The 27,923-nt window shown below is 50.1% G+C and overlaps 1 protein-coding gene across 1 annotated transcript; it reads left to right on the forward strand.

Moving 5' to 3' along the window:
• ETF1 (eukaryotic translation termination factor 1) lies at window positions 1-27,888 on the forward strand. The gene is made up of 10 exons (XM_086470772.1): window positions 1-86; window positions 15,489-15,664; window positions 16,486-16,625; window positions 19,915-20,053; window positions 20,597-20,787; window positions 21,310-21,439; window positions 22,216-22,371; window positions 22,962-23,026; window positions 24,232-24,379; window positions 25,806-27,888. The coding sequence occupies exons 1-10, from the start codon at window positions 1-3 to the stop codon at window positions 25,886-25,888; spliced, it is 1,314 nt and encodes a 437-aa protein (XP_086326898.1). The 3' UTR covers window positions 25,889-27,888.
• Window positions 27,889-27,923: the final 35 nt, after the last annotated feature.

The following is a 27,923-nucleotide window of genomic DNA, read 5'->3' on the forward strand; positions in this document are numbered from 1 at the left end:
ATGGCGGACGATCCCAGCGCTGCCGACCGCAACGTGGAGATCTGGAAGATCAAGAAGCTCATCAAGAGCCTGGAGGCGGCCCGCGGGTGAGCGGCGGGGCCTGCGCCGCCTCGGGGGCGGCCGCGGAGGGAGGGCGGCCGCGGGGCGGGACGGCGGGGTCGTCCGGGGCGGGGAGGGGGGGGGGGGGGGGTGTCTTGGCCGGAGCGGGAACCGGAGCGAGGGAGCTGCCGCCCGGCCCCGCGCTTGCCGCCGCGGGGGCGGGGGGAGGGCGAGGCGCAGCCCCGGCCCGGCGGCCCCTTCCCGGGCCCCGGTGCCCTTTTGTCTCGCCGCGTGGTGAAGCGGCCGGGTCCCTGCGGCCGCTCAGGGGCTCGGGCTTGGGGTGGGGGAAGAGCGGGTTTGGGGTCCGGCGTGTAGGGTGGGGGTGGGGGGCGTGTGGCCCCCGGGGGCGGCTTAGTCGCAGAAAGGAAGACACCGCGTTCCCCGCACGGGGACGGGGCAGCGCCGGCCGCTCGGCTCCCCGCTGGCCTCGGCCCGGTCGCGGCTCCGCAGCTGTTCCCCACCCCCTAAGCGGAGGAGTTCCCGCCGGCCGCCCCTGCGGGGGTGTCACAGGTGCGTGTCCCTGCCCCGGCCCCGCTGTGCCGGGCGGAGGAAAGGGGACGCGGGGCCCGTGCTGGCCGCAGAGCTCCACGTCGCGTCCGGCCTCGGCGTGCCCCGTGGCCACCCCCTGCCAGCTGGCACCGGGGCCCGGCGGATTCCAGCTGGAGTAGACGGCCCCGCTGCCCCCAGTGCAGGCTTGGGCTCCTCCCAAGGGACCAGCTGGCTCCGGGAAGGCAGGAGGGGCAGGGCAGGGAGGCAGGGGCCGAGGCAGCAGTTACCTTATTACTTCTTTTACCGACGCTTATTTGATCTTTCTCCCCCCCTTCACCTCCCAGTGAAAGCGCTTGGCTCCATTTCCCTGAAAGCAAGCTCTTCCCAAGTTTGGATAACATTACGTTTAAGGCCTCTAATCCCACTTACATCGTCCTTGCACTTTGATTTCTTTTTTTTTTTTTTTTTTTTTCCCCACCAGAAGTAAAATCACTGGCTGTTCTTACAGCCTGCCCCATGCCCAAGGTGACGTGGTGCCTGTTTCTGTGGGTAACTCGGCGGCAGCTTGTTGCATGGGTGGGGAAACCACTCAGGCTTGAGTAATTGTAAGACCTATAGGTACCAGAGCTGTAAAATAGCAAGGAAAGTGTGTGTCTGGGTATACGATGCAATAAAACAAAAATGAAGGGTGACTCCTTAGTTGTCCTCGTGGCTCCGGTTTCCATAGGCTCATCTGAACTGGTGTTCACCTAGCTGGGGCAGCGCTGGCATCGTACTGTGGCTACCCACAAGGCAGGTTGCCTTTGGACGGCTCGCATAAGCCAAGCCGCCCTCTTGTTCTTCCCTTGGTGCTGGCGTTTGTTCCCGTGTGTAGAGTAGGCCGGGGGAACCATTCAGCTGCAAACCAACCCGGGCAGGAAGGGGAAGGGAAGGAGCACCCCAGCCACAGGTCTTCCTAAATCTTTTTAATCTGACTTACGCTGGAGCTGTGCATGGGATGGGGATGTGGGAGAAGGGAGTGGGGAGCCAGCGTTTCCCTCCCCTGTAGCAGGGTGGGCTTGGACTGCCGAAGCTGGTCGTTCAGCTGCGCCTTCACGCGGGGTGGACAGCACGCGTGGTGCTTGTGGGGAGGTCCCGGCGAGCTTGGGAGCGTGTGAACAACGTCTGCCATGAAGCTGAAAGGGCTTGAGGAGCTACGGGCATGCTTTGCAGCGTGGGAAAACAGCTCTGGGTCCCTGTAACAGCGCTCGGGGGGGCCGGGCTGTGTTTTGGAAGCGTACAGTTGGCATTTTGGCTCTCCCCTCACTCAAAATGCGGTGGCATAAGTGTGTCTGCCTTTAGCGGCAGCTCTCATGTTGTTTCGAGTGGGTGAATGTTGCAGAGAACAAGAGTTGAAGCTGGTGTTGGAGAGCTCCTGGGAGAGGTGAGGCTGAAGGGGTAGCTCGGCGCGGGTAGCTCTTCGGGATAACAGCTTCCTGGGGCCCCAGCCCGGGTGTCTTCCCTCTTTCCTATCGGTGATCCCTGGCACATCTCTAGTTTGCCATAAAGATACTTCAAGTGCAATAAAATTCCGTGTAGGAGGTTTAGCTGAGCCCTCTGGATCCAGCTTATCTCCTAGATGTCGTGATACTGCTGTTCCTTAATTTAATACATGTGCTAGCTGCTAAACCGCCACCTGACGAAGGCTGCTGATGCCGGCAATCCTTGTTACAGGCAAGGTTATGCTGGTTGTGTGTAAGTGTGCATCGTGCTTCCAGGGAGTCCTAGCTAAAATTATCCTAGTCTGTTTGGGTCCAGTAAGGGGAAGAGATGCTGGAACTTTTGCCACCAGAAGCGTTAGGCTCCCTGGCACAAGAGGTGTGAGGCAGTGAAACAGGCTTTTCCGGCCTTTGGGAGAGTCACTTCCTCTTCCTGTGAAGTAGGAAGACCTGTTCTGGGGTGGTTTAGGGGGCAAAGCCTTTAAATAGGGTGATGTGGAGGGCCAGGGACTCCTTGGCGTCTCCACCTTCCCTTACTCACGTACTCCTAATAGTGACCCAGCAGTAGTGTCCCAGTTTCATGTGCTGGTTGTTCCTGCAGTGGATCAAAGGGGTGGGAAAGGGAGGAAGCTGGAGCTAGGCGTTCAGTTTGCGTGTGGCAGTTGGGGCACCTCTGCTGTTAGCCAGCTGGTCTGGTAAAATCTCAATGAAATCTGGAGAACGTTAGCAAAATGTGAAGTGAGCGTAAGAGCGAGGAAATGCTTTTCTTGTGTCTGGGACAGATGAGGTAAGTGGCTGTGTTTGGTCAGAAAACCAAGAAGATTAGACTTTCACCCCTACTGGAAGCTGATCAGCTAGAGGCCAGTGAGGGTAAGAGTGCTGCTCAAACGTTAAGGTAACATCCTAGCAAGAATGCCCTGTCTTATTTTTCCAGCCCGCTTAGGAAAGCTGGCTTTCTCACAGATCGCTGGATAGCAAGAATCTGGCAAACAAAACCATGAAAAACATTTTTTTTAAAAACCCTCAAACCCGCCCCAAACCCCTCTCTGTGTTGGCAGGGAGTAGAGGGAGCTTTCGTCTGTGTCTTGCTTCCTAAAGCAGAAGTGTCTGTTATCTCCACCTAGCTCTTCCAAAGTTGGGTCACAAACTGTCCGGTACTGTGCGAAGTTAATGAGTTGATCTTTCTGATTTGGTGAGAAGGGAGGGGGGAGCAGCTGCTGTCTGCGGAATATGTGTGAGTGAGAGCAAAGGGGGCCCGAGCTCCGTGCTACAGGCAATTAACCTTTCTTGCCAGAAGAAGATGAGGGTAAGAGGCTGGTGATAAACAAGTGAAGCCCTTGTGAGAAGTCTAGCCTTGTCATTCATCTCTGCTGGCTTGGAGTGCTCAGACTTCCATCGAGCATCTCTGCTTCTCCCCTACAAAGGGATTCTGCTTTCAGTCCACAGTTTTTGTAAAACAGTCTTGGTGAAAGACTGTGCCCCCAGAAGATGCAGCCATGTTTCTGCATGTGGATGTTGCAGCAGCTCAAGTAGAAGTGGTATCAGTCGCTATGTTTTTCCCTTATGCGCTCTCTCGGGGCTTTTCTGCTGTTGCTTCATGCAGTTTTCCAGTGTCAGTGTTAAACTGACAATCACTCTTTGTTCCTTTGGTCTTTGCGGTTCTGAATAGTTAGCAGAGCGATGGTCAGGTTTTTTTTTTCTGCTAATCTAAGCTGTAAATGCTTGGCAAAATCAAGTATCAGCAACAACGAGCAGGCTCCTTGCAGGCTTAGGCCTGAGATAACCACATCTGAATCACATTTGGGAAACTTCTCCAAGTCTTGGAGATGAGGGCTTTTCTCCCTGCAAAGGGCTCTGCTCAGGAGGGGTTTACTAATGCTTCGGCTTTCTGAGCCCAAGCGAGAGCACGGCGGGTGCTGATGCAGGGTGTGGAGCTGCCCTGGAATGGTAAAACCTTTACGAACCTGCTCCCTCGAGACACCTCTCCTGCCCTGAACTTGAAGGCCGGGCTAGGCTGCCGTTCGGAGCCGTAGCCCTTGTGAGTTATTTTAGTGAAACGGGGGAAGAGGAGGCAAAGAGAACGGTGTCTGTGAAGGCTCTGTCTGCAAGCACTGCTAGGCCTGACAAACAGAGTGTGTCAAAGAACATTTTTCCAAATTAAGTATTTTGGAAGGTGGGGGGAACAGGGCGTATGCAGGCCTGGGAGCAAATGCAGAAACTTAAGTCTCAACAAAGAACTTATTCTGGTTGTAACTGGAAGAAATGTATCAAGGCGGGAGAACGGACAAATGGCAAGAGAAGGGGAAGTCTCGGGTGTCTCCAGAGCCATGGGAAAGCAAAGTGATGCAGTTCCACTGCCAGGGTTTGCATTCTGACAAGTTGGAACTTCCATCTGCTGTACGGGAGAAACCAAATGTGAGACAAACAAAAAGTCACCGTGAAGGACAGAGGCCTGAAAATGTGCGGGGATTCCTGCGAAGTGAGACACATCCTAGTTCTCCGTGAGGGTGGCAAAGCTGACCTGTCGGTTAGACAGAAATGATTTGCCCAGCTTGTGTTGCAGAAAGCATCAGTTGCAGCTGAGTTCTCCTGCAGTCCATCTGGAGCCTTGCTGGTCCTGATGGAAGGGCCTGACTTTGGCATTAGCCTCGAGCTGCTGCTGTTTCCCAGCCTTGTGCGGCAGAGAGAGGGGGCTGCATGGGAGAAGGTGGGTGGTAGGCCGTGCATCTCCACACCTTGTTCTGGCGTATCCTGGGCGGATGCCACTTTTGTGACCAGGAAAGCTGGCAAGGCTGAGACCTGTTTGGACAACCTGGTGGTTCTGGAGAAGAACAAGGTAGCCTTGGCCTGTTCTACTGTTCGCGTGGTGAGCTTTTCCAAAAGTCACCTGGAAGCCGACCTTGTGAGTTAACGCTGCGGCTGTGGATGCTGCATCAGCGCTAGCCGCTGGGATGCGTTTAGGGAGTAACTGGGGTCCGTTGCAAGTAGGATGTCCTGTACGGGTTTGCCGTGTTCCTGATTCCTTTTGAACCAAGTGCTGGGACAGTGGTAGTGCCTGGGTCGTACCGTGCTGCATCGGTGAGCTGTATTTCTCTCCTGAATCAGGCAGTGCAAATACTCAGTTGCTCCTGGGAGCATCTGCAGCACTTGACTGTAGATGGCTTGTTCTTGACAGCAGGTGCTGTGCAGCTTTGCTGCCCTGAAGTTGCAACTGTGCTGGAAGAACTGTTGAGTAGTTGAATGTGCTGGTTGGTTTGTATGGTTGAATGGAGTAGTTGGTTTGTAACTCTGGTGTGAATTCCTCTACTGCACCATGTATGCCTGTCAGGTACAGGACACCGTATATAGTGCTGTACTGTATCTTATGTGATTGTAACAATACCACCATGTCTAGGCAAGTACCAATATAACTATCTTGTCTTTAAGTGATGTCACACATCAGGAGGAGGATTTGGTGTGGTCTTTCATCGCTGTGACTGGTTTCTGGCCGCGCTGCCAGAGATGTGTCTGTTCAGAGCCTCCCTCCCCTGCTCCCAGGCTGGTGGCAGATCTCTTTCCCCACCGTCTCTATTGGGATCTGTTTGTCATTGTGGCTGTGCCTCGGGTCTGGGCTCAGGGAAGCACTTTAACCGTTGATACAGGGTCTGTTTCTGCAGAGCTGAAGCTTTCACCTTAGGACGTGGAGTATGATGGAGACCTTGAACCGGGCCTGGGTGAGCTGGTCGGTCTGTGAAGGGCAGTGCTGTGGCAAGGTACTACTTGGTTTTCCAACTTGTGCTGTGTTAATTAGGGTGCAGTGCCGATATGTCATGCTAGTGCCAGTCATGGGATAGCCTTGAGGGTCTCTCCACAGCAAGCTGATGTCCCCAGTGGACCTCCCTTTGCTAAAAGTCTTCTGCTGGAATCTGGGCTGAGCCAGCCTTGGGGTAAATGGCTATCTTTCACTCTCTGGGGAACGTGAAACAGATGAGCGGGGCAAGGACTGGAGGAGCAGCATCTGTGGGGTGGCACGTGGACTTTTATCTTTACTGACAATGAGTTTTCTGCTTTGGCTTTATGATGGGTCATAAAAGCGTGGAGAGTTTAGGGAAGAGGTTATGATTTGCGTTCTTGTAAGCCGAATTGCTTCCTCAGAGTAGTGCTTTCTCAGCCTGCTTGTCTTGAGGGTAGTTTCTAAAGGAGGTGACGGTTCTGTTACAGAAGTAAAGGCTCTAATATTCATACTGCCTTTTGCTTCTGGTAGTGTGAGGAGGAGGAGAGATCTGCAGAGAGGCCGGAATAGAAATAGTCCAGGGCAGAAGCGATACCTGAGGGCTCTGTGGCAGGTAGTCACGGAGGATGTGCTGCCGCTGCTTACGTGCCGTTTCCTTCCTTCGACTGTTCGAGTCCTTTCAGGTTGCCAGGCTCCGTAGCGCTGGGGTTAGAAGCTGAATATGGATTTCATGCGAGTGGGGCTGATCAGACCTCTCAGGACTAGGACAGTGTCTCCTAAGAGCTTGTGTTTCGGTGGTGTTGCGGGTGGGTGGTCTGAGAAAGCTGCCCTGTCTCCCTGTGCCAGGTGACAAGGCAGCCAGAGCTGGGAAGAGTGTCCAAAGGGTTGTTGACATCCTGCTGGCTGCCTGTGTCTAATTGTTGTGAAACATTTCCTGGGCTTTCTCATCTGCCCGCTCTACCTGTTCCTTTTGAATTAGAGCAACAATTAGGAAGTGCTGTTGTGAGAGTACACGCTAGCAAGTGGCACAAAATGACCTGATCTGGGAGAACATTTATGTGTCAGACAAGAACTCTAGTAAGTGTTTTATAGCCCTTGGTAGTTCGGCAGCCCGATACCCTCTTTTACAACTGTGTGAATCATTAGTGAACAGTGTGATTCATACACAGATCATCATTCACATAGAGCTAATGAATGAGGCCCTGACTGCTGAAGACAAATGACGTGGTAAAAGATGGGAATGAGCGTCTCAAAAGAGGACAGACTTTTTTTGGCTTTGTGGCAACTGGATTTCTTTTCCTCCCCTGTTAGCTCCCTATTCCCCTGTAGCTCTGAGGCATTAACATCTTAACAAGCAAATCTGGATTTGTTGCTTCAGTCCCTCAGTGTACATGTTGTACCCAACCGGCCCATTAGCATAATGCAACAAGTCTTTTAAACTTGGAGCATTAATAATTGGAGAGCGAGGAGGGAGAGCAGGGGAGGCTGTGGCAAGACTGAGCCTCCCAGTGAGTCACAAATGTCTGAAGTGCAGAAATATCTGTTCCACTTACCGGTAATTGGGCATCCGGGCTTTCTGCATGAGGTCAGATGCAGCCAATAAGGCCTATTCAAAACATGCCTACACCATTATGTTTTGGGATGTGTTGCCTTTGATCCAAGGATTTCAGAGCGGCATTGATTCACCTTCCCTGTGGGGTGTGCAGCATCCACTCACGGTGATTCAGTGCTCTTCAGCAACACGGGGTGAAGTCAGGATCTGCTCCTGGAGCTGCCGAACCGATTCGGGATCTGGGTGCTGGTGGCTGCCTGAGCAGCAGCCGCCGTGTCGGAGCTGGCTCCGGTTGGGGATGGGAGGAAGCTCGGAGTGTGGAGCTGCTTACGTCGACCTCTGTGCAGGTAGCACGTGCTGGGCCGATGGGCAAGGGCTCACCGTTACCTGCTACCTGCGCAGCCTTCGGACACGGGGTACCTCGCCAAATTCTCTCCTACGAGGAGGACTAGAGGTCTGTGACCTGATTTTTTTTCTTTCACCTCTTTTCTGTCCCTGGGGAGCGATGCATGCTGAGCTCAGGAGGCAGATCCTGGCAGCAGGCCATCGACTGCTGAGCGGGGGGGAAGCACTACCTTGCCTGACCCGTGGTGAGACACTAGCCAGTCTTGCCTCCGCTCCTTTGCTGAAGCAGCCATTTGCTGCCTCCCTGTGGGAAGCTTTGCCTTGCTGCTGAAGCAGGGGGTGCAGTGAGGAAAGCAGGCTCACTTCATCTTCCCAGGGTGGGCGCTGGCTTGGTGCTTCGCGCCCTAGCTTGCACTCGATAAGCTTGCTTGGCATCTGGGGGCTTTTCCTCTTTGAGAAGGTCAGTGAGTTAGGGTTAGAGGGCAGAACGCCTTTTCAGGACGGTCTTAATGTCCACGTTCAAGCTGTTTCTGGTCACACAAAGTGCTTTTTCTCTATCATCTGCCAGCGTTACAGGCAGAGGATATACAAGATTCCAGTCTGGGGCTCTGGGACAGAACTACAGCGCAAGAGCTTGGCATTGGGTGAGCCATGGTGGCAATAGCTGCATGGCCTCATTGTCCTTTGTCCAGGGCAGAGGTGGTGTTCAAAGACTGATGGGGGGAATTAGCTATCTGGAGTGTTTCTTTGACTCAGGGGATGGGGGGGGGTCACTTTCTCCAATTCATGCTTGTGCTGAAAAGTACTCTTGAGGAAAGAACTACGTGGTCTCCTGGCTCTGTGATCCTCCCCTCATATCTACCTGGCTCCCATGTTGTGCTTTTTCTGTACTTCTGAGGTGACACTGGGTCCAGAGAGGTCGGTCATCTCTGCCTTACTTTCACTTGACAACTGGTCTCTTCCATGTCGTTGTACCCTTCTTTGGATGACCTGGAAACCTTTGAGGAACAACTTGTATTGATGTCACCTTTTAGTAGATGATGCAGAGTTCTGGTGTGTGCTGTGGTGAAATGCAGAATGCCTCTGAGGTAGGGATTGTGAGGTTCTTGCTGAAGTGATGCTGTAAAAAGTACTGCCAACAGCACGGCTTTTAGCTCAACTTTGCATTAAACTTCAAAGGAGCTAGTGGTAGGTCTGTTGTCAGCTACCCTGTGGTGTGTGCTCTGTCGAGGTATCTGTGCAGCGCTTGTCTCCTGCTCGAGCTGTGCTTTGAGCCCATCATCTGAACAGGGAGTGGGATTTCATCTGTTTCTGATGGAGACATCACAAAAAGCTATTGCTTCTCAAGCAGTAATTAGATTGAGGCATGTTATCTTTGTGGCAAAGCATTTGACCGATGTTCTCACAGGCAATGCAGTCTTTGGTTAAGCTTTCGGATGATGTTGCCTCTGAAGCACTGAAAGGATCCTAGACTCTTAAGTGTCTCTGCTCTTTCCTAGCAGGCTGACAGGACTTCCAGGAAAAGCTATGTAGCTTTTCCATCTGCTGTCACCTCTAGATTTGGCATCTCAGGTGGACTTGAGCCACTTCCTCTTTGATGAAGTCTTTATTTTATTAGAAGACATTAAGTCTTTCAAGGGCCCAGCTATGACCTGTTGATGTACTTCACAGCCGTAATTCATAAGACCATATGCATAGAACTTCCCTACGGCAAGGTCAACGCTGTTGCAGGGCTTATATGAATAGGGGGTGTCTAATGGCCTGTGCTTTGTAAGAGAACCAAACCCAGCAATTTTGTACTTGCCTATACCAAAGGATACTTACTTTTTTTTAGCACATCGTTCAGCGTCTCTGCTCAGACACAGGATCAAAAAAGCCCTCAAATATCCTTTGCTTACATCACTGCTTGTGCGGACTGTGCTGTCAACGAGGTCCTTTGCTGAAGCATCATGCGCCTGCAGCGCTAGGTATGGTCAGAAGTAGCTCTCCTCTTGGACCTGTGCTGCGTGCCTGGTGAAGTTCTGCCTTGGAGGCCAGCCATATCTGTGTAATCCGTCTTGCCGCTGGCTGTGGATGCGTCAATGATGGAACTGGTTTAGCCATCGTGTAACTTCATGGGTCTTGGCTGTCCAGGCAGCCTGAGCTCCTCAGTACACGTGATGCCTGCCCAGTAATCCACAGGTCCTGTTGGATGGAGACCAACAGATGTTACCTTGGGAAGGTAACATTGCTTGAAGCAGTTATGTGGCAACAGTTTCTTCATAGAAGGCTTCCTGGCTGTGATATGTGGTTAAGATCAGGTGATCTGAAAGCTGTCTGCTCCATGCTCCTGCCAGACTCTGGCAGTCACGTATAGGCCTCGTGCTGCCCTTGGTTCTTGGGGGAGAGAAAGATACTCATGAAGCTCCTGCCCTGTGAAAATAAGCCTGTTCTGAGTCCTGGAGAACGACTGACCTTTCTTGCCTCTGTATCTCCACGTTACACGGTGCACTATTAGTGTCAGATGTTTCATTGTGGAACAACTATGGCTCAGCTGCTGTTTGTCAAGTCTCCTCTGATACCACAGGGTAGGCCAGTGACGCTACTTACATAGCATGTCTGTTAATAATGCTCTCCCTTGCCAGCACATATCCCAGATTCCAAGAGACAGGTTGAGTGACTGTTCCTCCTCAGACTTCTGGGGGGGATTGCCCTTGTCTGCCGAGTTGAGGGTAGCTACAGTTGGTGCTTGCTGGTTTGGTTTTTGTGTGGTATGCGGCCATGCAGGTAGCCATTTCGCTGGCATAACGCTGTGTAAGATGGTAGGAGTGTTTTAGAGAATGACTAGACCAGTTTCTAGTTTCAGCTGAAAGCTGAAGGTCTAAGGATCTGCTCAGCCGTTCCTTCCGAGGGGCAAAAGAGTAGAAACCGAATCCCTGTAGATGAAGATGGCCACCCAGAACAGGAGGCTCAACTGCCAGCTGTAACGAAAACCATCCGCGGGGTGTAGTTGGCAGCTCGTTTCAGATGTGGTACACTGCTCGCTTTGTGCACTGGCCTTCTGTTGTGGTGGCTTCCTCATGCTGAGCCGTAAAACATGTACACAGCGGGCACCGCTCCTGGTGCCAAGCGTGGCTTGGGGCTCGGCACAGCAATCCAGCTGGTCCGAGTGTCTCCTGTGAAATCCCTGCCCTGGCTTCTGGAAAGAACCCAGTGGTTCTCTTCTCGATCTGCGATACCACAGCTGTTCTGAGGCCCGGTGAGAGGCTGTTGGGTGATACCTCTGAGGCAGCACAGGAAGATCTCAGGAGGAAGACGAGCCGCTTGGGTGATGTAGTACCTGCTTGCAGGAGTATGGGCAAACTTTTCCCTTCAGCTTTTCGGGGCTAGGCTGGCGATGATTCAGCACCGCGCACACTGCCACTTGCTGTGGTAACTTGTTAACGTTTGCTCTTAGGCCTCTCTGTGGCTGGGAAAGCTGTTTGTTTTGTGGTGCAGTTGTTTGAAATTCAAACTGTAATAACATTGACGTTTTAATAATGGAACAGGCTGTCCTATCCACAAACCTCAATTTTCTAAAGAATTTGCTGTCTCGAGAGAGCAAAACATGCTTGGGTTTGCGTCCACCTTTCCTCCAAAGAGCTCTCCGGCAGGTTGTAGGAGCAAGATTGGAGCCCGCCTGCAGTGGTTTAGGAGCAAAGTTGGAGCCCTGATCATCATCACCTATCCTAGAGGTACCTAATGCTGGTACCTTCCAGGCCGTGCTAAATCTGAGCTAATTGCCAATTACTGGCAGGGCTGACACAGCGTGAGTAGTAACCATAGTACCCAGACAGTGAAGTGTTTCTACCTTTCCAGTGGTTGGCACTTAATTGCCCCCTTGTGTCTTTGCAGTGTGTGGACAGGCGCCCTTCGTGCTTTGAATTGTTTTCTCCTCTCCAGTCCCTTGTGCAGAGGCCCATGCTGTGCTGTCCTGCGGTCCGGGCTGCCCACTTCTTACAAAGCAAACCTCTCGGAGCATTTCGGGTCTTGATGCACGTAGTTGCATTACAGTGGCAGCTCTTTGGCTGCTGTGCAGGCACTCCTTAGCCCAGAATAGGGACAGCAACTGTCTCTAGCTGCTTAAAACTTCCTGGCTCAGTTCAGTCTGAAAGCATTAGCTTCCAGCTGGCCTAGTATAATTTGTCTTGGGTGCACTAAAACCGGGGGGGTAAACCTCTTAGCAATGCTGCATTTTGAAATCAGGATCCTGCTGAGCAGAATGTCATCTGTGCCCATCCTTCCTGCAGGAGCGCTGGGCATGACACGGGGAAGAACCAGCTCATTGCACGTTCGATCCCGAGCTGCCGGGGTGAGCACTGCCCTTAATCTAGATTGATTACTTAATTGTTCACTGTAACAATTCTGTAATGAAGTTCTGTCTGGCAGCGTGCTCGCTAGGGGATTTGTGGTTGGCAATGGCCTGCCAGGCAGCAAATGTCCCGTGTGCTTCATGCGCCGCAGAGCCTGTCGGTTTTGGAGGTCTGCTGTTTGGAAGGGCCCCTTTCGGGAGGTCATAGGCAGCGTGACTTCCCCTACCTCATTCCCAGAGTATATGTTCTCTGGAACCTGGTGGGCAGCCCATCTAGCAGCTGTGGAAGAGGAGGAGGCCTGGGGTTTTGCAGAAATACTTGTCGTCTTGTTCAGTGGCTGCAAAGGCCAATAGGAAACCTGGAAACTGTGTGAAATAACCTGTTTTTTTTTCTAAGTGTTTTTGAACAGCAGCTTTCTCAGCCTTTGCTACGTTTTGTCTTGTTGTGGTGAACTTAGCAGATGCAACCCCAGGGTTTTTTTTGCTGCTTGACCATCCTGCAGCGAGGTCACGGACAGGTACAAGCTGGCTTTGAGAGGGGAAAACCGCCCTTCTGTGGTAGGGTAACGAGGTCTTAGCGGTGCATGAAGGAGTTCTGCAGCTGTCCTGGTGGTTTGTGTGCAGATCTGCTTCAGCTGGGGTCTTGCCACTCTCAACCTCTCTGGGACACGGATCTGTGTCGTGATCAGATCCTGACCGTGTGCTAGTTTAGGAAGAGGGAGATGATCGGGGGTGCTGACTGTTACCTTCAATTAGCTGGCTGCCTAATGAACCACTTGGTTGGGTGGATTAGCCGTACCCAGCAGGCGTCAGCAGCAGTGTGCTGGCAGGGGCTGCCCCCCTTGGGGTGCTGGGTGCCTGGGGACACAGGGTGACAAGCTGGCTGAGTCCTTACGCTCCGGGCTCCAGCAGCCTGGAATGCCGTGAGGTGCTCTGGCTGCTGCCGCTCCATGGCAAGCTGCGTGCCTGCTGTTTTGCTGGATTCTGCAGGAATTGGTGAGTGCCTGAAATAGATTTGGCTGAGTAAATAGTGGCAAAAGCACGTCAAACCTGAGAAATGCACTCGGTGTTGGTAATGGAAGGTGCTTTTGGATATAAATCCGGGCTGGAATTTGATGAAGGGTTGGACTAAGCACAGTAATGTGCTGTGTTAAACTGGTTTGAGACTGAAACGAGGGAGAATGCGTCACCTAAGAGACCCTTTTCATTTATTTGTTTCCAGTAATAAATCACAAGGGCTCGTGAAGTCCCCTGTATTACCTTGGGTAGGGAGCTTTGGGTCTGGTGTTCCTAAGGAGCAGCGATTTGACTGACACGTGACTCTGCCTTACAGATAAGACGCTGTGTGTAACACAAATAGTCACCGGTGGTGGCGGCCCCTTCAAGGTGGGGGTTTGGTACAGCGCACCGGCTCGCGGTACGCAGAGCTGTGCTCTGGCCAGCAGCTCTGCTAACGCCGGTGTTTGTGAGGCAGTGGAACATAACACGAGGCCAGGGGCTGGGATTTGAGGGGTGGCTTGCGTTTGAAAACTGAAAGTAGCTTTAAAAGTGCTTTTTGACTGAAGAATTGGTCTTGGGAAGGCCCACCCGGTCTTCCTCCTTGCTGTTCCCACCTGCTCCCCTAGCTCACTGTCTGCTCTCTCCCCCCTGTCCTCAATATGGGAAGAACGGCATGAAATCTCTTCCTAGCAGGAGAGCCATGGAGTGGCCGTGGGGCATAACGATCCCGTCTTCCCCCTGCCACATCGGGATGCCCTTAGCTCGTGCAGCAGGTTAGGCGTGATGTGCAGAGCTTGCTAATCTCTGGGCAGTCCGAGAACCTCTTCTTTCAGAGGAAGAAATGACCTGTGTGGGCTTGCCTCAAGAGTGCTACTTTCAGAAAAGTCGGGAAGAGTTGCTTTCATTCTGATCAGCCTCTTACTCAAAGGAGCCTGCTGGGAATGATAGGCCATTATATCTCCCCTAAGGCTTGTGCCATTCACTGGGGTAGCTTAACTGCTTTAATTGAGTGGTGTATGGAGTATTCTTGGCTGGTGTGACCTGGAAGTCTGATAGCTGTCAGCATGGCTCAGAGCTCCTTCTGGGAATAACGCGTGCAAGTGTCTCTCTGCGACTTTCTTGATTAGTGTGTATGGGGATCTTGGATATTAAAACCAATTAGTTGTCTTTAAGGTCAGGGACTTACTTGACCTACCAGCATCTGTTTCAACTTGGCCTGAATTGAAGATCTTTGGAAGAGGGCTGTACAACTTCTGTAAAGAGGCTAATGAAGTGATGCTTTTTAAAGCGCTTCCCTGCTGTCTCTGTAGCCCAAACACTTCAGGCGGGATGCTAGTGCATGACAACCTGAAACAGCAGCAGGCAGGTTCTGTGTTAGTCTTGTCCTACCGTAAGAAATGTAAAAGAGAAAAAAACCCAAACAAACAAACCCCTTTTTATGTCTGAAAAGCACTTTGTTGGTGCTCTGACTCAGAATTCTTAGTAGGGGTTTTTTCACAGAGCTTAGCTGGTTTGCCCTTGAGAGGGCTAGAGGACATGATGAGGTATTTGATTTTTATGCCATTACTCTAATGTGAAGTATGAGGTCTGGGTTAAATTTGAGACAATGCAGAAGCAGCACTTCAGACATCTGGGATACTTCAATGGCAAATGGGAGGTACCTGCTGGAAGGCAGACAGGAACTTCTCCGATACTCGTTTTGGCTTTGGATGGATTTGAACCACAAGGCTGCTTTGGGGATTAAAACCTCTGCAGGATCCACCCCGAAGCCATAGGAAAAACGAATATCAAACTTACTTTTTTTCATTTAACTTAAGCCAGTTCTGTGATTTGTGGGGTCTTATCTCCTGACTCTGTGCCTGGGGTTGGTGCTTCTTAACTCAGTCATATATATACTTAAGCACGCTTGATTTAAAGCAGCTGCCAGAGTTGGTGAGCTTCTCTATAAAGCAAAGTGCTAGCAGGAAAGTAGAAGAGACTTAACTGCTACAAAAGGATCCCTCCAGTTGAGTTTCTGTCTTAATCTGAGGAAGACCAAGTGTTAAAACAGCACTTGGGCTGGCTAGTGCTCCAGCTGTCTGAGAACAAATGGAAAGGGCTTAAAAATGTCCTTAAAGTATGTGGCTGCATTGTTTTTAAATAATCTCTGCTGGGGACTGCTTACATGCCCTTAGCTTGGAGCCCTTAGCCTGTACATACATTCTTTCTTCCAGAGTAGTATCCTAGGTTAAACGAGCAGCTTTTGGAGGAGTTGGTTCGTAGTGGCTAACCTGAACACTTGGTTATGGAGTCAAATCCTCCGAAGAGCCTGTTTTTTCTCTCCCGTTATTGTCCAGCAGAAGGCGAATTGCACCGGTAACGGGGAAGTGAAGCATCCTTGTGGGGGAGGGAGAAGAGACAGCTGCGTGCATGGAATATGGTATGAATACACTTGTTCCTTTGGCTGGTGGCTGCTCACAACCCCTCTTTTTTTTCCTTTCTCAGCAATGGTACCAGCATGATATCGTTGATCATTCCCCCCAAAGACCAGATTTCGCGAGTGGCAAAAATGTTAGCGGACGAGTTTGGCACCGCCTCCAACATTAAGTCTCGAGTGAATCGCCTTTCAGTACTGGGAGCCATTACATCTGTACAGCAAAGACTGAAACTCTATAACAAAGGTAACTCCTAGCTTGTATGGATGCTGGCAAACTTCCCTTACTCGGAAGCAGCCTTAAGTTCCTGCGTTACGCAGTTTTCTGCTAATTAAGTCTGGTGGCCTGTGCTGCTGTTTTGCACTGATACTCCAGGTATGTTGCCCGTGGGTGTCTACTTCAGGGGTAGACCTTGGGACTAGAATAGTGATGGTCCTTGTCTTTAAGTGGGCTCGTGATTCCGGCCTTAGCTGTGCTGACTCTTCTAAACTTGGCCAGCCTTAAGAGCTGTTCCACAAGAGTCCATTTGCATTCAACTGGTGGTTTTCCATCAGGAGGAAGCTTACGTATGCCTTAGGCGTGCCGCTGTGCAGCTGCCGTCGTTTGGGGAGGAAATAGACCCAGGCCATCTAAAAGGAGTGCTGGAAAAAGAGTTCATCACTACTGCCTGTGCTGGCAAGTGGCCTTCCTGGAGATGGTCGGTCTATAAATCGCTATGTAAGAGCTGTGAAAGCTTCATGGGGTGTTCAGCCTTTCTCTGGATCCCATGAGCCTGCAAGCTCGGGGGTTTAACAGACCGGCCCCCGTGCTGGCAGCTGCTTTGCAGGTCTTCCCATCAGTGTTACCTTTAGCTTCCTGCTCCAAGCTGCCCAGTAGAAGTGCGCTAAATCGGTTTGTTTTCCACTGTAGAGATCTGGGAGGGAATGAGGTGGGGGAAATGGGAAGCGAAAAACTTGGGAACTTCACTTTCAACTCTGCCTTAAGTCTCAAGGCCTAGTAGTTAGGTTTTGATGGGTACAGCTTGCGACGTTTCTTGGTGACCTAAAATTGCATTGTGTCCTTTATAGTACCTCCAAATGGTCTGGTTGTTTACTGTGGAACAATTGTGACAGAAGAAGGAAAAGAGAAGAAAGTCAACATTGACTTTGAACCTTTCAAACCAATCAATACGTCGTTGTATTTGTGTGACAACAAATTCCACACAGAGGTAAGAAGTCTCCTATTGCCTGCTGGTGTTGCAGTAGTCCAAGTCAGACTGCTTTGCTAGACTCTCTGGGACAGTCCTTGGTGTGCTTGAGTCCAGGGTCCGTAGAACAGCAGGCTTTAATTAAACATCCTGCTGGTGAAGCCGCTGGATGGCTCGTGACTGGCTAGCGTTCAGAAATGTGGGATATTTGCTGAAAGGGGTTGAGATATTGTCCTGGTCCTACTACAGCTGACTTTATGGCCCAGCTAGTAACTGCTGGGTTTGTGTAACCCACAGGCATAAGCCTTCCTCTGCGACCGGAGGCAGGTTTTTCTTCTGAACCTTAGAGTTACATAGCTCTTATTCCAAGGCAGGCCTTAAAGTAATGCCAGGATAATATTAGTGTTGCCAGCCTTGGTATCCGATGTGTTAACTGAGACCCTTGATGGAGATCTGGCATGGGCCTAATCTGTTTGGGCAAAGTGGGATTATTTTTATCCAACATGTGCTTATCTTAGTTAAATGAATGGTTTGAGGCCATACTTAAAGTTAGGTGGATTACACTAGTCTTGACTGCGTGAAGTCAGTTTATTGTGTCTAAGTCTGTTTTGGCTCTGTTGGCAGTTGCAGAGGTCTCAGTATTTGTAGTAGATGACTGACTGCCTTTCACGTCCGTGGTGTTCACCGCCATAAATGTGTGGACTGAGACTTAATTGCCTGTCAGCGAACTGCTATGACGTGGGCTTGACAGGCCCTTCAGCGATGTAGTTCTGCTTGGATTTTTGGAGATCTGACCCATGATCGAGTTTCTGAGGGTAGGAGGAGTACAGGAAGGAAAGGCATGCTTGTTGCACAGGTGAGGTCCATCGCTATTATCCTGTCTCCCCACCAAGGATGAAATCCCAATACATCTTTGACCCCCCCCAGGAATAACAAAACTGTGCACAGGTACAGCTCGAGTTCTGCTGAGCCCGCACATCCATAGGCAATGGAAAGCAGGAGGTAAATAAGAGAATTCAGGAGAGAGCCAGAGGTGCAAAGCCAAGGAGACGTTTGTCACGGCCGCCGTTGGCAGTGGGTGGTCTGTGGTGGGTCGTCTTCAGGAAAGGGATGAATTTGGTCTTGGCTGCAGCTGCTGCCTCAGGGCGCTGCTTCAACACAACAAAAGTAGCTGCTGCCCAGTGGGCTGTTCCCGGGAGGCAGCTGTAAATACCCTCTTGCTGGTGTGCGGCATTGCTCAGCAAGAGAGCGGCGATAACTGGAGAGGGATTTGTGGTAATCGCTACTACTGATGTTGCCGTTACTAACGGCACCTTTCTCCATGGGCTGTTGGCTCTCCTGGGTCTTTTGAGGATGTGATTGTTTTACTTGGTGTTGTCTGCACTGCAGGATCAAACCCAGCCCTAAAAGCCTGCTGTATACTGGCTTGAGCAATGAGATGGTGTTAGCACCGAAGCCTGGGTTTGTCTGGCTCGTTTGGTTGTAGAGCCATGCTTTTAACCCGGTGGTTCCCCCGCAGCGTGCACCTAGAACTGAACAGCTAGGGCACCTGGCTCGGTACGTCAGCAGGTTTCCTATGAACGTTGGGGCGCGTCAAGGAGCAGAAGGAGGACGTGATCTTCACCCTTAGGCTGAAGCTGCAAAGAAGAAACTCTGCCCAGGCTGAAGGAACAAAATAAGAGCAATAGTCCCTTTTTTGTGCTTAATAGGTCAGACAGTGGAATTGCTGACATAGAACTAATGAAGGGGAAACAAAGGGAATCGCTGGTCATCCGATACTGTATTAAAATAAGAGGGAATCAAGAACATCAGAGCTGTAGTCATCTGCTGCCTGGCAAGTGTATCTGATAAGATTTCCTCCAGATATTTTATTGCCTGTGTGAAACCAAAGTAACTTCCCAAGAGGGATATGAGCCCTGGTGGGTGTCTGAAGGGTAGGATTTACAGTGACTTACTTTGATACCTTGGCTGGAACATTCATTCCAGTCACACGATTTGCTTGGCTCTGTCCCAGTTAGATAGGTTGCAACGTAATATGCCACTTCCTCCTCTCATTCATCCCACTGCTGAGGAATTAATACAGAATATTTATTTTGGCCAGTGGATTCCATTAAACCTTCGTGTCTGTTTCTCTTAAGCTTGAAAGCTGTAGACTTGGTTGTGTGGATTTTGGATACAGATGACTGATGGTTTTTAGTCTTTCCATTCAGCCCAATAATCAAGCTGGCAGGCAGGCAGTTAAAGGTCCTGCGCGGTAAAGCAACACCATCGCTCTTTCAGTATTAAACTGGTGACTTAAAACAATCTGGAATTTGACAAGTTCTCCATCCTGCTGGTGTGGTTTTGCCAGCCAGAAAGAGGATTCTTGCTATTGCGTTTATTGGGCAGGTATAGGTGAACAGAGCCGGGGGTGGGGGTGTGCTGAGTGCGCCTGCCGGATTCTCTTGGAAGAGGGCTGTGGAGTTTGGGTGGTTGTGGATGTCCCACACCACTGGAACCAGGGCTGGGCAGGAACTCTGACAAAAGTAACCCAAAAGCCTTGCTACTACACCGTGCTTTAGTTGTTGGTCAGTTAAATGACCTTAGTGATGAATTTAGGCGCTGCCTTTAATGGGAAGGAAACCGAAGGATAACTTCATTTCCCCAGCAGATATTATGGCTGTCTTCTCTGCAGCCAGTTATGCACAGCACGATTACTGCTGCTGTTACTTCATTGTGCTTTGTAAGGCTGAATTTGTCATAGCCGCTGTAGGTTTTGTCACTCTACCTTTGGGACTTCTTGAAGTCAGCAGGTGCTGCAGCAAACCCGGATTTGTGGTAGTGGGCAAGTCGAAAGCTGGTCTGCGGTGGTGCTTTGAGTATAAAACTGACTGACCGGTGAACTGAGCCCGTCCTGCTTTCCTGGCTGGACCGCTGGGAAGGTAACTCTGCCGGTTCCGCCCGCCGGAGGGGTGATGCGGCCTCGCAGAGCTGTGATCTGGGTCGCTCATCACTTCCCGGAGCTGCTCTTTAGGGTTTTGCTCTTCCACCTGCCTGTGATGTCGTGCGATGAACTGGCAATGCTGGGAACAGCCATCACACTTAAACATGAGTTTCCTTTCCGCTCTTGGCAGCGTTGTGTGAGACAGTAATCTGGGGTAGACTCAGCTCCTGAATCTGCTGCTCTTCCTCTAGTTTGTTTGTAAAAAAAATAGCAATGACCACCTATGGAAGTAAAATGGATTGAGGTCTGTTGTTTCTGGTGGCCTTTCTGAACCAGGGCCCTTAATAAACTGGTGCTTACTGCTGACAACATCGTTTTCTGTTCCAGGCTCTTACGGCCCTGCTTTCCGACGACAGCAAGTTTGGCTTTATTGTAATAGATGGTAGCGGCGCACTCTTTGGAACTCTTCAAGGAAACACAAGAGAAGTCCTGCACAAATTCACTGTGGATCTTCCAAAGAAGCACGGTAACGCGCTGGTCTCTCTCTAGACTGCAGCCGAGTATTGCGGGGTGCGATGCGAGGGTAGAAGCAGGAAACGTGGCCCGTAGGTGTTTAGCTCGACTCAAGTCTTTGCTCCCCTGAAATGTGACAGCAAAGCCTCTAGTCTGAGCTTTCTGTCAAAATTAATGAATCACAGCAATGTGCAGTTGATCTTCTTAAAGTGGCTTTTCGTAATTTTTTGGCATGTGTGACCCTTTACTTGGCTTTGGGACAGCCCTGACTAACGACTACTGGCACAAGTAGTAGCACCACTCGGTAGCATCTTTGAAGTATGTGCCTGGTGCTGCTTGCATTCAGGCCGCCGCGACAAGCGAGGAGCTGTGGGTGAACCCTCTGTATTCCCTTGTGGTTTCAATGAGTGCCCCTGGCTCTGCTTGTGGCAAACTCTGAAGGCTGCATCTGCCCTCGGCCTCAGTAATTCGGGGCCCGGTTGGGACCACGTGCCACTCATCTTCCTGAAATGAAACGATTTCCAAATGGCTACCTGGCGTCTGTTCTCTCCTAAAGGTAGAGGAGGTCAGTCTGCCTTGCGCTTCGCTCGTTTGAGGATGGAGAAACGACACAACTATGTAAGGAAGGTAGCAGAGACGGCTGTGCAACTGTTCATTTCTGGCGACAAGGTGAACGTGGCTGGTCTCGTTTTAGCTGGATCGGCTGACTTCAAAACTGAATTAAGTCAATCTGACATGTTTGATCAGGTGAGTGGCCTTTTCTGAGCAAAGCCCAAATGTTTAAGCTGTCAGTAGTGACATGGTGATACCGGTAGTAGCTCTGATATAAGACGCATCTCAGGAGGAATGTAACTTCGGTGTCTTAAGCGTTTTGATCAAAGCTCAAAATCTGATGTATCCTAGAGAGGCCTCCCTTTCCCAGTACCTCCCGCAAGGAGGTAAGATCTCCTCTTCTCAGTAACAGTGCTAGTAAGAAGTCTGTCCTCCCGGGTGTGGAACCAGGGTTCACATTCTTTGTATTCCCAACTCTAAAGTAGAAGCTGTATCGGAATTACACTCCGCTAAACCTAATCTCTGTTGCCTGAAAATTGTCCTTCAATATTAAGCGTTCAAAGGTCCCTCTGACTCAGAAACGCTGCTTGCAAGAGAAGCAAAATAGATTAATGCTGTGACTCCTGCCGGATGCTTATTCGGGTGCCGTTGTGAAGTAGTCTTACGGCAGTGCTGGGTAATAGACTCCTCTTCACGTCTCCTCTCTTTCTTGTTTAGCGGTTGCAATCCAAAGTGCTCAAACTAGTTGACATTTCATATGGAGGAGAAAATGGATTCAATCAAGCAATTGAGTTGTCAACTGAGGTCCTCTCCAATGTGAAATTCATTCAAGAGAAGAAACTAATAGGTATGTGACTACGTGCTTAGCCTGCTCCTGAGCCAGATATGCTCGACTGAATGTGCTGATGTGGCTTAAGACCTCCTGGTAATGCCTTCGTGTGCTGCCTCAGCCCTGCAATGCTTCCCGAGTTGAGCAGAGCATGGCTTGGAGCGATTCTTTCTGTTACCTGGACACCTTCTCAAATGCTGCAGGACTGAATGAGAGTTTAAGGATTGGGGGTGGTTGTTTTGTTTCCCCCTCCCAAACTTCTTGGATCTTCTCTGTTTAATCTTTTCATCAGAGATAGCCTCCGCTTCGGGCCTTCTGGTGACATTTGGGTGGGAGGGGAAAAAATATCTCCTCAGATTGTTTGCAGCTTCAGCAAAATAAGAGTTACTACTTATTTTTGTTTCAAGATGGCAGTAGGAATGATCCCTTGTTTGACTGTCAGCAGGCACATAGTGCTAATTTGAAGGCACAAGAGGGCAATAGTAACAGTAGCTACCTTACACTGCAAAGAGTGAAGTTAAATAGTCCCTGCTGGTGGGTTAGTTCCATTGATTGGTGAAGGTAAGTCTGTCAGTGGAGCGAGGTTCCTGATGGGGCAGCGTTTGATGGAATTGACTTTCTGCCAAAGGATATTCTAAACTACATGCTTTGGTGTGTTACAATATCCTTGCTTCCTTCAGCAGCATTGCAGTCTCCTTTTCCAGTCTTTTCTTGCATTCCAGTCAGGCTTGGTAAAAATCCGCGTGGCGTGATCAGCGTTCATGACAATCTCTTCCTTTGTATCCTGGCTGCAGGACGATACTTTGACGAAATCAGCCAGGACACGGGGAAGTACTGTTTTGGCGTTGAAGATACACTAAAAGCTTTGGAAATGGGAGCAGTAGAGATACTGATAGTCTATGAAAATCTGGATATAATGAGATACGTTCTGCACTGCCAAGGCACGGAGGGTAGGTACTGCTTCTGCGAGACTCCGAGGTCCCTGAGGGTTTAACACCTAAGCCGTCTCGCTTGGAACGATTACGCTGGACAGACTCCTTAAGTAGATCTTTAAGGACTTGCTCAAGGGGGGGTGTAGGCAGGTCGCTAACTTGCAGCTTCCCAGCTAGTCTGGGGGGAAAAGTCTGAAACTAGGAAGCTTCCACTGCGGAGGAAGAACTGGAGTGCTGGGGTGGCAGTTTGTCACAGAGCTAGCGTGAAACCTGCCTTTCCCTTGTGTAAGGGTAAATGCGAGACCAGTGTGTTACAGAGGGGAGACTGCCTGGACCCTGGTGGCCAGAAACACAACTCGTACTGACTACAGACAAACCATACGCCTACAGCAGGACCTCTGCCTTTTTTTTTTGGTGTGGGCACTACAGTTGTTCTCTCTCCTGGTGTGCCCTGTTTGCTTTCCTGCAGAGCTTTGCCTAGAAAGAAAGGCAATGTCAATGACCAAACCCTCTGTGTTGTAATTGCTGCCTGTCGTCAGTCTGTTGCTGCCTTTAACCTGCATCTGGTAGTCTTCTCCAACCTAATGGTTTTTTTTTTTCCTTCTCAGAGGAGAAGATCCTGTATTTGACACCAGAACAAGAGAAGGATAAATCCCACTTCACAGATAAAGAGGTATTTCAGCTTTGGGCCTGTAGATTCATCCTCAGTGTACGGGTACAGCATTCTGAATATCTGAGCTTAGTTTGTGGCGAGCACACGAGCGTGATGGCCTTTCTGTGACTGCGAGACGGTGGCCTGTGGCTCCTCCTGCTCACGTTCAGCCTAACCCCTGGATTCTAGACTTGCTTTTCTCCAGTCTTTCCTGCTGCCAATTCCAAGGTTGGGTAAATGAGTTGATGGGACAGGCGGTGTGGGGCCTTCGACCACCATCGAACCGCCTGCTGGAAGAGTTTGGTAGCCTGCAGCGTGCAGGCGAAGGTCCCAAGCCATCCCCCCCTGCCTGTTGTGCGCTGGTTTGGTCAATACAAAACAACTGTGAGGCTAGAAACTCTTACATGGATTTAGGTGCCAGGGAGTGCTTCCTTCTAGATATATTTGAAATGTGGATCTGTCGTTCCCTGCCTGTGAGTTTCTTGCCTGTGCAGGTCAGAAAACCCTGACGGGGCTGGGGGGTCTGTATGGCTTTGCAGAGTAAGCTGGGCGGGAAAGTCTGTCCCTTGGAAAAAGGGTGGTCATCTGTGCCTCGTGTTGGGACTGCCAGGGTAGCCATTTCCAGCTGCTTTCCCTCCTGGTGGGGTAATTGCCAATTCCTTCTGTGCACAGGAGGTTTACAGTGTTATCTGCAATGATGTAGTGTTTCTATGCCAATAATCTTCTACTTATAAAACTATGCTTTTTGCCTCTCTGTTTGCATAGATTAGTATTTCCTGGGGTAAACAGTGCCTGGTTAGATGAGTGGTGACGGGCTGTTTGGGGGGTATAAAGCAAATCTAAAGAAACTGAGCGTAACGTGAGGTAACAGTTGAGCAGAGCAATAAACACGGCACTTTCTCTCCTGTTTCTGCACTGATCTCCATAGTATGGAGGCCCAAACCAAGGCCTATCAATATTTAATTTCTTAGCACCAGGAGCCTTCTGCTTGTCCCAGCACTTGTCTGATACAGATGTGTCAGGAATGCCTATACCCAGCCCCTGGCAAGTGTTGGGCTGCTCCAGCCTGTGGAGCGTGAAGGCTGGTGCCTGTTTCAGGACTGAAAAGGCAGTGGTGATGTTTAAGCAGAAGACAACTTCTAGTATGAATTTTCTCAAAATTTTCTTTTGCTATGAACATCCAGTGACTGTAACTTTTTTTTTTCCTCCCTCAAATGTCTACATAGACTGGCCAGGAACATGAACTGATAGAAAGTATGCCCCTTCTGGAGTGGTTTGCAAACAACTACAAGAAATTTGGAGCAACATTGGAAATTGTTACAGACAAATCACAGGAAGGATCCCAATTTGTGAAAGGATTTGGAGGAATTGGAGGTAAACTGCAAGAGAAAAATGTGTTTGTCTTTGATTTGATAATTTGGTGCCATCACAAATGGGATTAATCTTACTCCTGTTAGTCAGGATACCAGCCCAAGAAACTGTCGTGTTCATCAGGGATCTCCAGGGGAATTCGTTCCGTGTCCAGCACGGTGGTGCTGCACGTCAGGCAGCTGTCGCGCTCTGATGTGTTCCTCAAATCCCTTTGTCCTTCAGAGCACTCCGAGGGCGGACTGTTCTTTCTGGATTTCAGACAGGTTGTGAACTGCTTCACTCTGTCTCTGCATGGTGGCGGTTCTGTGGCGGACCGTGCCCTGCTGCGTAGAAGTGGGGTAGGACAAACACCAGCCTAGTTCCTGAAGCAGCTGGATATCTGTAACTCATCTCTCAGAACTTCCCTGTACTTTGCTCCCTGGTCTTCTGCTTCTTTTCAAAATAAAAGTATTTTTAGCCCAACTTCGCAGCAAAATGAGGCTTCTGAAGTCATTCAGTCCTCTTGAGCTCCCTGACCAGTTTCAGCTAAGTCTGGCAAAGGTGCCGATAGCTCATGTGCTTCAGTCTCACAAAAATCATTCCGAGGGTGGGGCAAAACCACCCGCCATGCACCTCGCTCCCCCCAGACTAGGGATTCCAGGGCAACTTGCTTATTTGCCGATAAGCCAGCTGTTGCCCCTTGCTGTGTTTAGGTCGATGGGTGTAAACCACAGGCGAGTGTATTGTAAAGAGGAATTTCTAGGGGCCAGAGAACTCCAGTCGGAAGGATACAAGTGTGAATTGTTTGGCTTCTTAAGGGGCAACAACAGGTTGCTGAGTTTCAGGGTTTGTAATTCCAGGAGTCCTTCCTGTCCTGCCAGATCCAGCCTCTTTGCGTGGTGGGGACACTCTTTGCTACCGTGCTCCAGTCCCTGTAGACTTGAAAGGAACCGCTCCTTGAATACCCTTCCCCTGAGGAAACATTCCTGGGGCTACAGGCTTCCCAGAGGCCTGGGTTGGCATTTGGGGTGGGAAGAGCTCAGGAAAAGTTCCTTCAGTGCGAGCTGCCTTCTGAATTTAACGGGTGGGCCTGCGGCTGAGCGGCTCTCTTGGGACAAAGGTTCTGTTACTGCTGCGGGTTTGAGATACAGCCCTCCGAGAACAAGCTCACCTTTTCCAGAGGCAAACTGGCCCGTACTGGGCAGGTGGGTGTTTCTTCCTTTTGGCAGTGCCTTCCAGCGGGCCGTCACACGGATGGGGCGTTTTCCCCTCCAGCGGCACGCCTGCTGCCAGTCACCGTTGGAGCCTGACTGGCAGCACGAGGGCCAAGTCGGCTTCTGGAAACTTAATGGAGAAACTCTTGCCGTGCAGACAGGGCCCGGTGAACTGTTTAACATGCCTTTCTAGCTCTTTGAATCCTGAAGAAGCTAAAGCGTGTTGTTTTTACCAGGTATCTTGCGGTACCGAGTGGACTTCCAGGGAATGGAATACCAAGGAGGAGACGATGAATTTTTTGACCTTGATGACTACTAGGTAGTCGACCTGGGTCCGGCAAAACGTGCCTCGCCCCTCCAGCATCCAACCCAAGGAGCAAACTCATGGTGGAAAACACAACAGATCCCTGCCTTAGAATTGGAACATTTCCAGAACTTGATCCGCAAGCATTGGATTTAAAAAAGCAAAACCCTACACTTTGATTTGTCATAGTGTCAGTACAGCAGCAAACTACTAAGTTCCTATATGCCACTTCGGACTAATTTAAAAAGAATCCCAGTTTTTACTTTTACTCAATGGTGAAATTGGTTGCTCTTGTATTTTATGAAAATGATTTTTTTAACCTTCATGATACATTAACTGCTGTAAACCTCTTCCTTCAAAAATTAATAGAAGTAAGATCCTACTGGTTTGTTTCTTTTTACTTTGATTGGAGAAACCAATTGCTGCACTTTGCAGCACCGTGACCCATTTACATGGCATTCTCAGCTTAGACTGCAGAAGAAGAGATGTAATGAGATTGGAGTCATTCATTCTCTTCAAAGGAATGAGAAGGCACTTACCTAGAGTGCTAGCTTATAATGTGTGGCTTGGAAATTCAGATGGTTTGGGGAGGCTTACCAGCCAAACGTGCTTTAATCTACTTGCTGAAGCACTGCTCTTACAAACTAGGAAATGCACTTCATTGATTGCGATGAAAATGCTGCTGAAGTCTTGGGCTTAATTTGGATTTGAGCAGTGCAGCCTTCAGGATTTATTTTTATTTTTTTTTTTTTTCAGTCTTGACAAAAATAAACATATGATTTAAGCGAAGTCAAGGTACACTTTGCTTTGTTTTGTTCCGCAGTAAGCTTTTTCTTTTTGCTTTGGGACTGCGTAAGGTTTCCTTGATGATGTGAATTTGAACCCCCGGTTCTTTAACGGAAGCGGGTGTTTTACAGGAATAATTAGTCAGTGGAGTCCTTGGCTGGAACCTTAGCGCTGGCGCGTTTGGCGCGGTGGCTACGTCGGCACGACCCGCTGGGGCCGCCCATCTCCCGGCGCTGAGGCAGTCCGCCGTGCGAGCGTCCTGTCGATGCCATGCTGAGCTCTAGTGCGCCCTTCGGGGGTTCAAACTGGCTGCACCGAGGCCCGCGACAGCTTTTTGCCTGCTCTGTAGAGGGCATCGCAACCCGCTGGCAGTGGCGAAGGGGTTTTTTTCGGGTGGTCTTGCGGGCGGAGGCGAAGCGAACATCGGCACGAGGTCTTGGTTCTTGTGGGGCTTGGGGGTTTCTCCGTCGGGCGCGCTGACCTGGCGGTGCCCGGTGGCTCTGTTCTGCCCTGGCTCTGTCACTCCTGGTGCACCGGTCAAAAGCAGCTTCCGCTCCAAGTTGCGTCCCTGCCTCTATCCCGATAATCCTGTTTCACTTGAACGGAGCGGGAGCTTGTCTTTAAAACTTCTGCCACGCTGTTCTTTGAGGTCCAAAATTCCTGTTGTCGTGAGCCGTACACTTGGTGACGCTGGTTTATAACCTGGCGGGTGGCTTTGCTGTCGTTCTCACACCAAAGCTGGAATCTCTCACGGAAGGTGTGGCTGGGTCCGCCGTAGGTTTGCGCAAACCCAGGTTTTTGCAGCGGTATGTTCTGGATTTTTTTTTGCCATTGTAAATGGGTCTGATGTGACATGACAAGACCAGAAAAATTGGATGTAAATTTACATTTTTGAATATACTGCTTGTTGTTTCACATGATACATTAGGGTATGCAGCTCCTTTTTGTAGTTTTTATTTTTACTATTTAAGTTTGGAAATGATGCCAAATTTTTGTATTTCTTTAATCAATGTGTTCTCTTCAGTGATATATATTGCATTATATATTGATGTGTATATCAATATATACTGATATGTATTACACTTACACATACAAACACGTTAAACGGGGGTGAAAAGTCCTAGCCTTCGCATACTATATAGCCTCTGCAGAGAGATCCCAAGCAGTGATATCTTGGTGTTGTGATGTACAGAAATGGAGAAGAGTATTAAACCATATTTAAGAATATAGTACGGACTCCTGATTTTTTTTTTTTTTCAAGTCC

Source organism: Leptosomus discolor, chromosome 10 (assembly GCF_034619465.1).
Source record: "Leptosomus discolor isolate bLepDis1 chromosome 10, bLepDis1.hap2, whole genome shotgun sequence".
In the NCBI taxonomy this organism is placed as follows: domain Eukaryota; kingdom Metazoa; phylum Chordata; class Aves; order Leptosomiformes; family Leptosomidae; genus Leptosomus; species Leptosomus discolor.

What these genes read in the sequence shown, in the direction of transcription:
- ETF1 (XM_086470772.1), top strand. Translation starts at nt 1, where the DNA reads ATGGCGGACGATCCCAGCGCTGCCGACCGCAACGTGGAGATCTGGAAG. An exon ending in AGCCTGGAGGCGGCCCGCGG is followed by an intron (nt 87 to 15,488) that starts GTGAGCGGCGGG and finishes TTCCTTTCTCAG; the next exon opens with CAATGGTACCAGCATGATAT. An exon ending in AATCTGACATGTTTGATCAG is followed by an intron (nt 20,788 to 21,309) that starts GTGAGTGGCCTT and finishes TTTCTTGTTTAG; the next exon opens with CGGTTGCAATCCAAAGTGCT.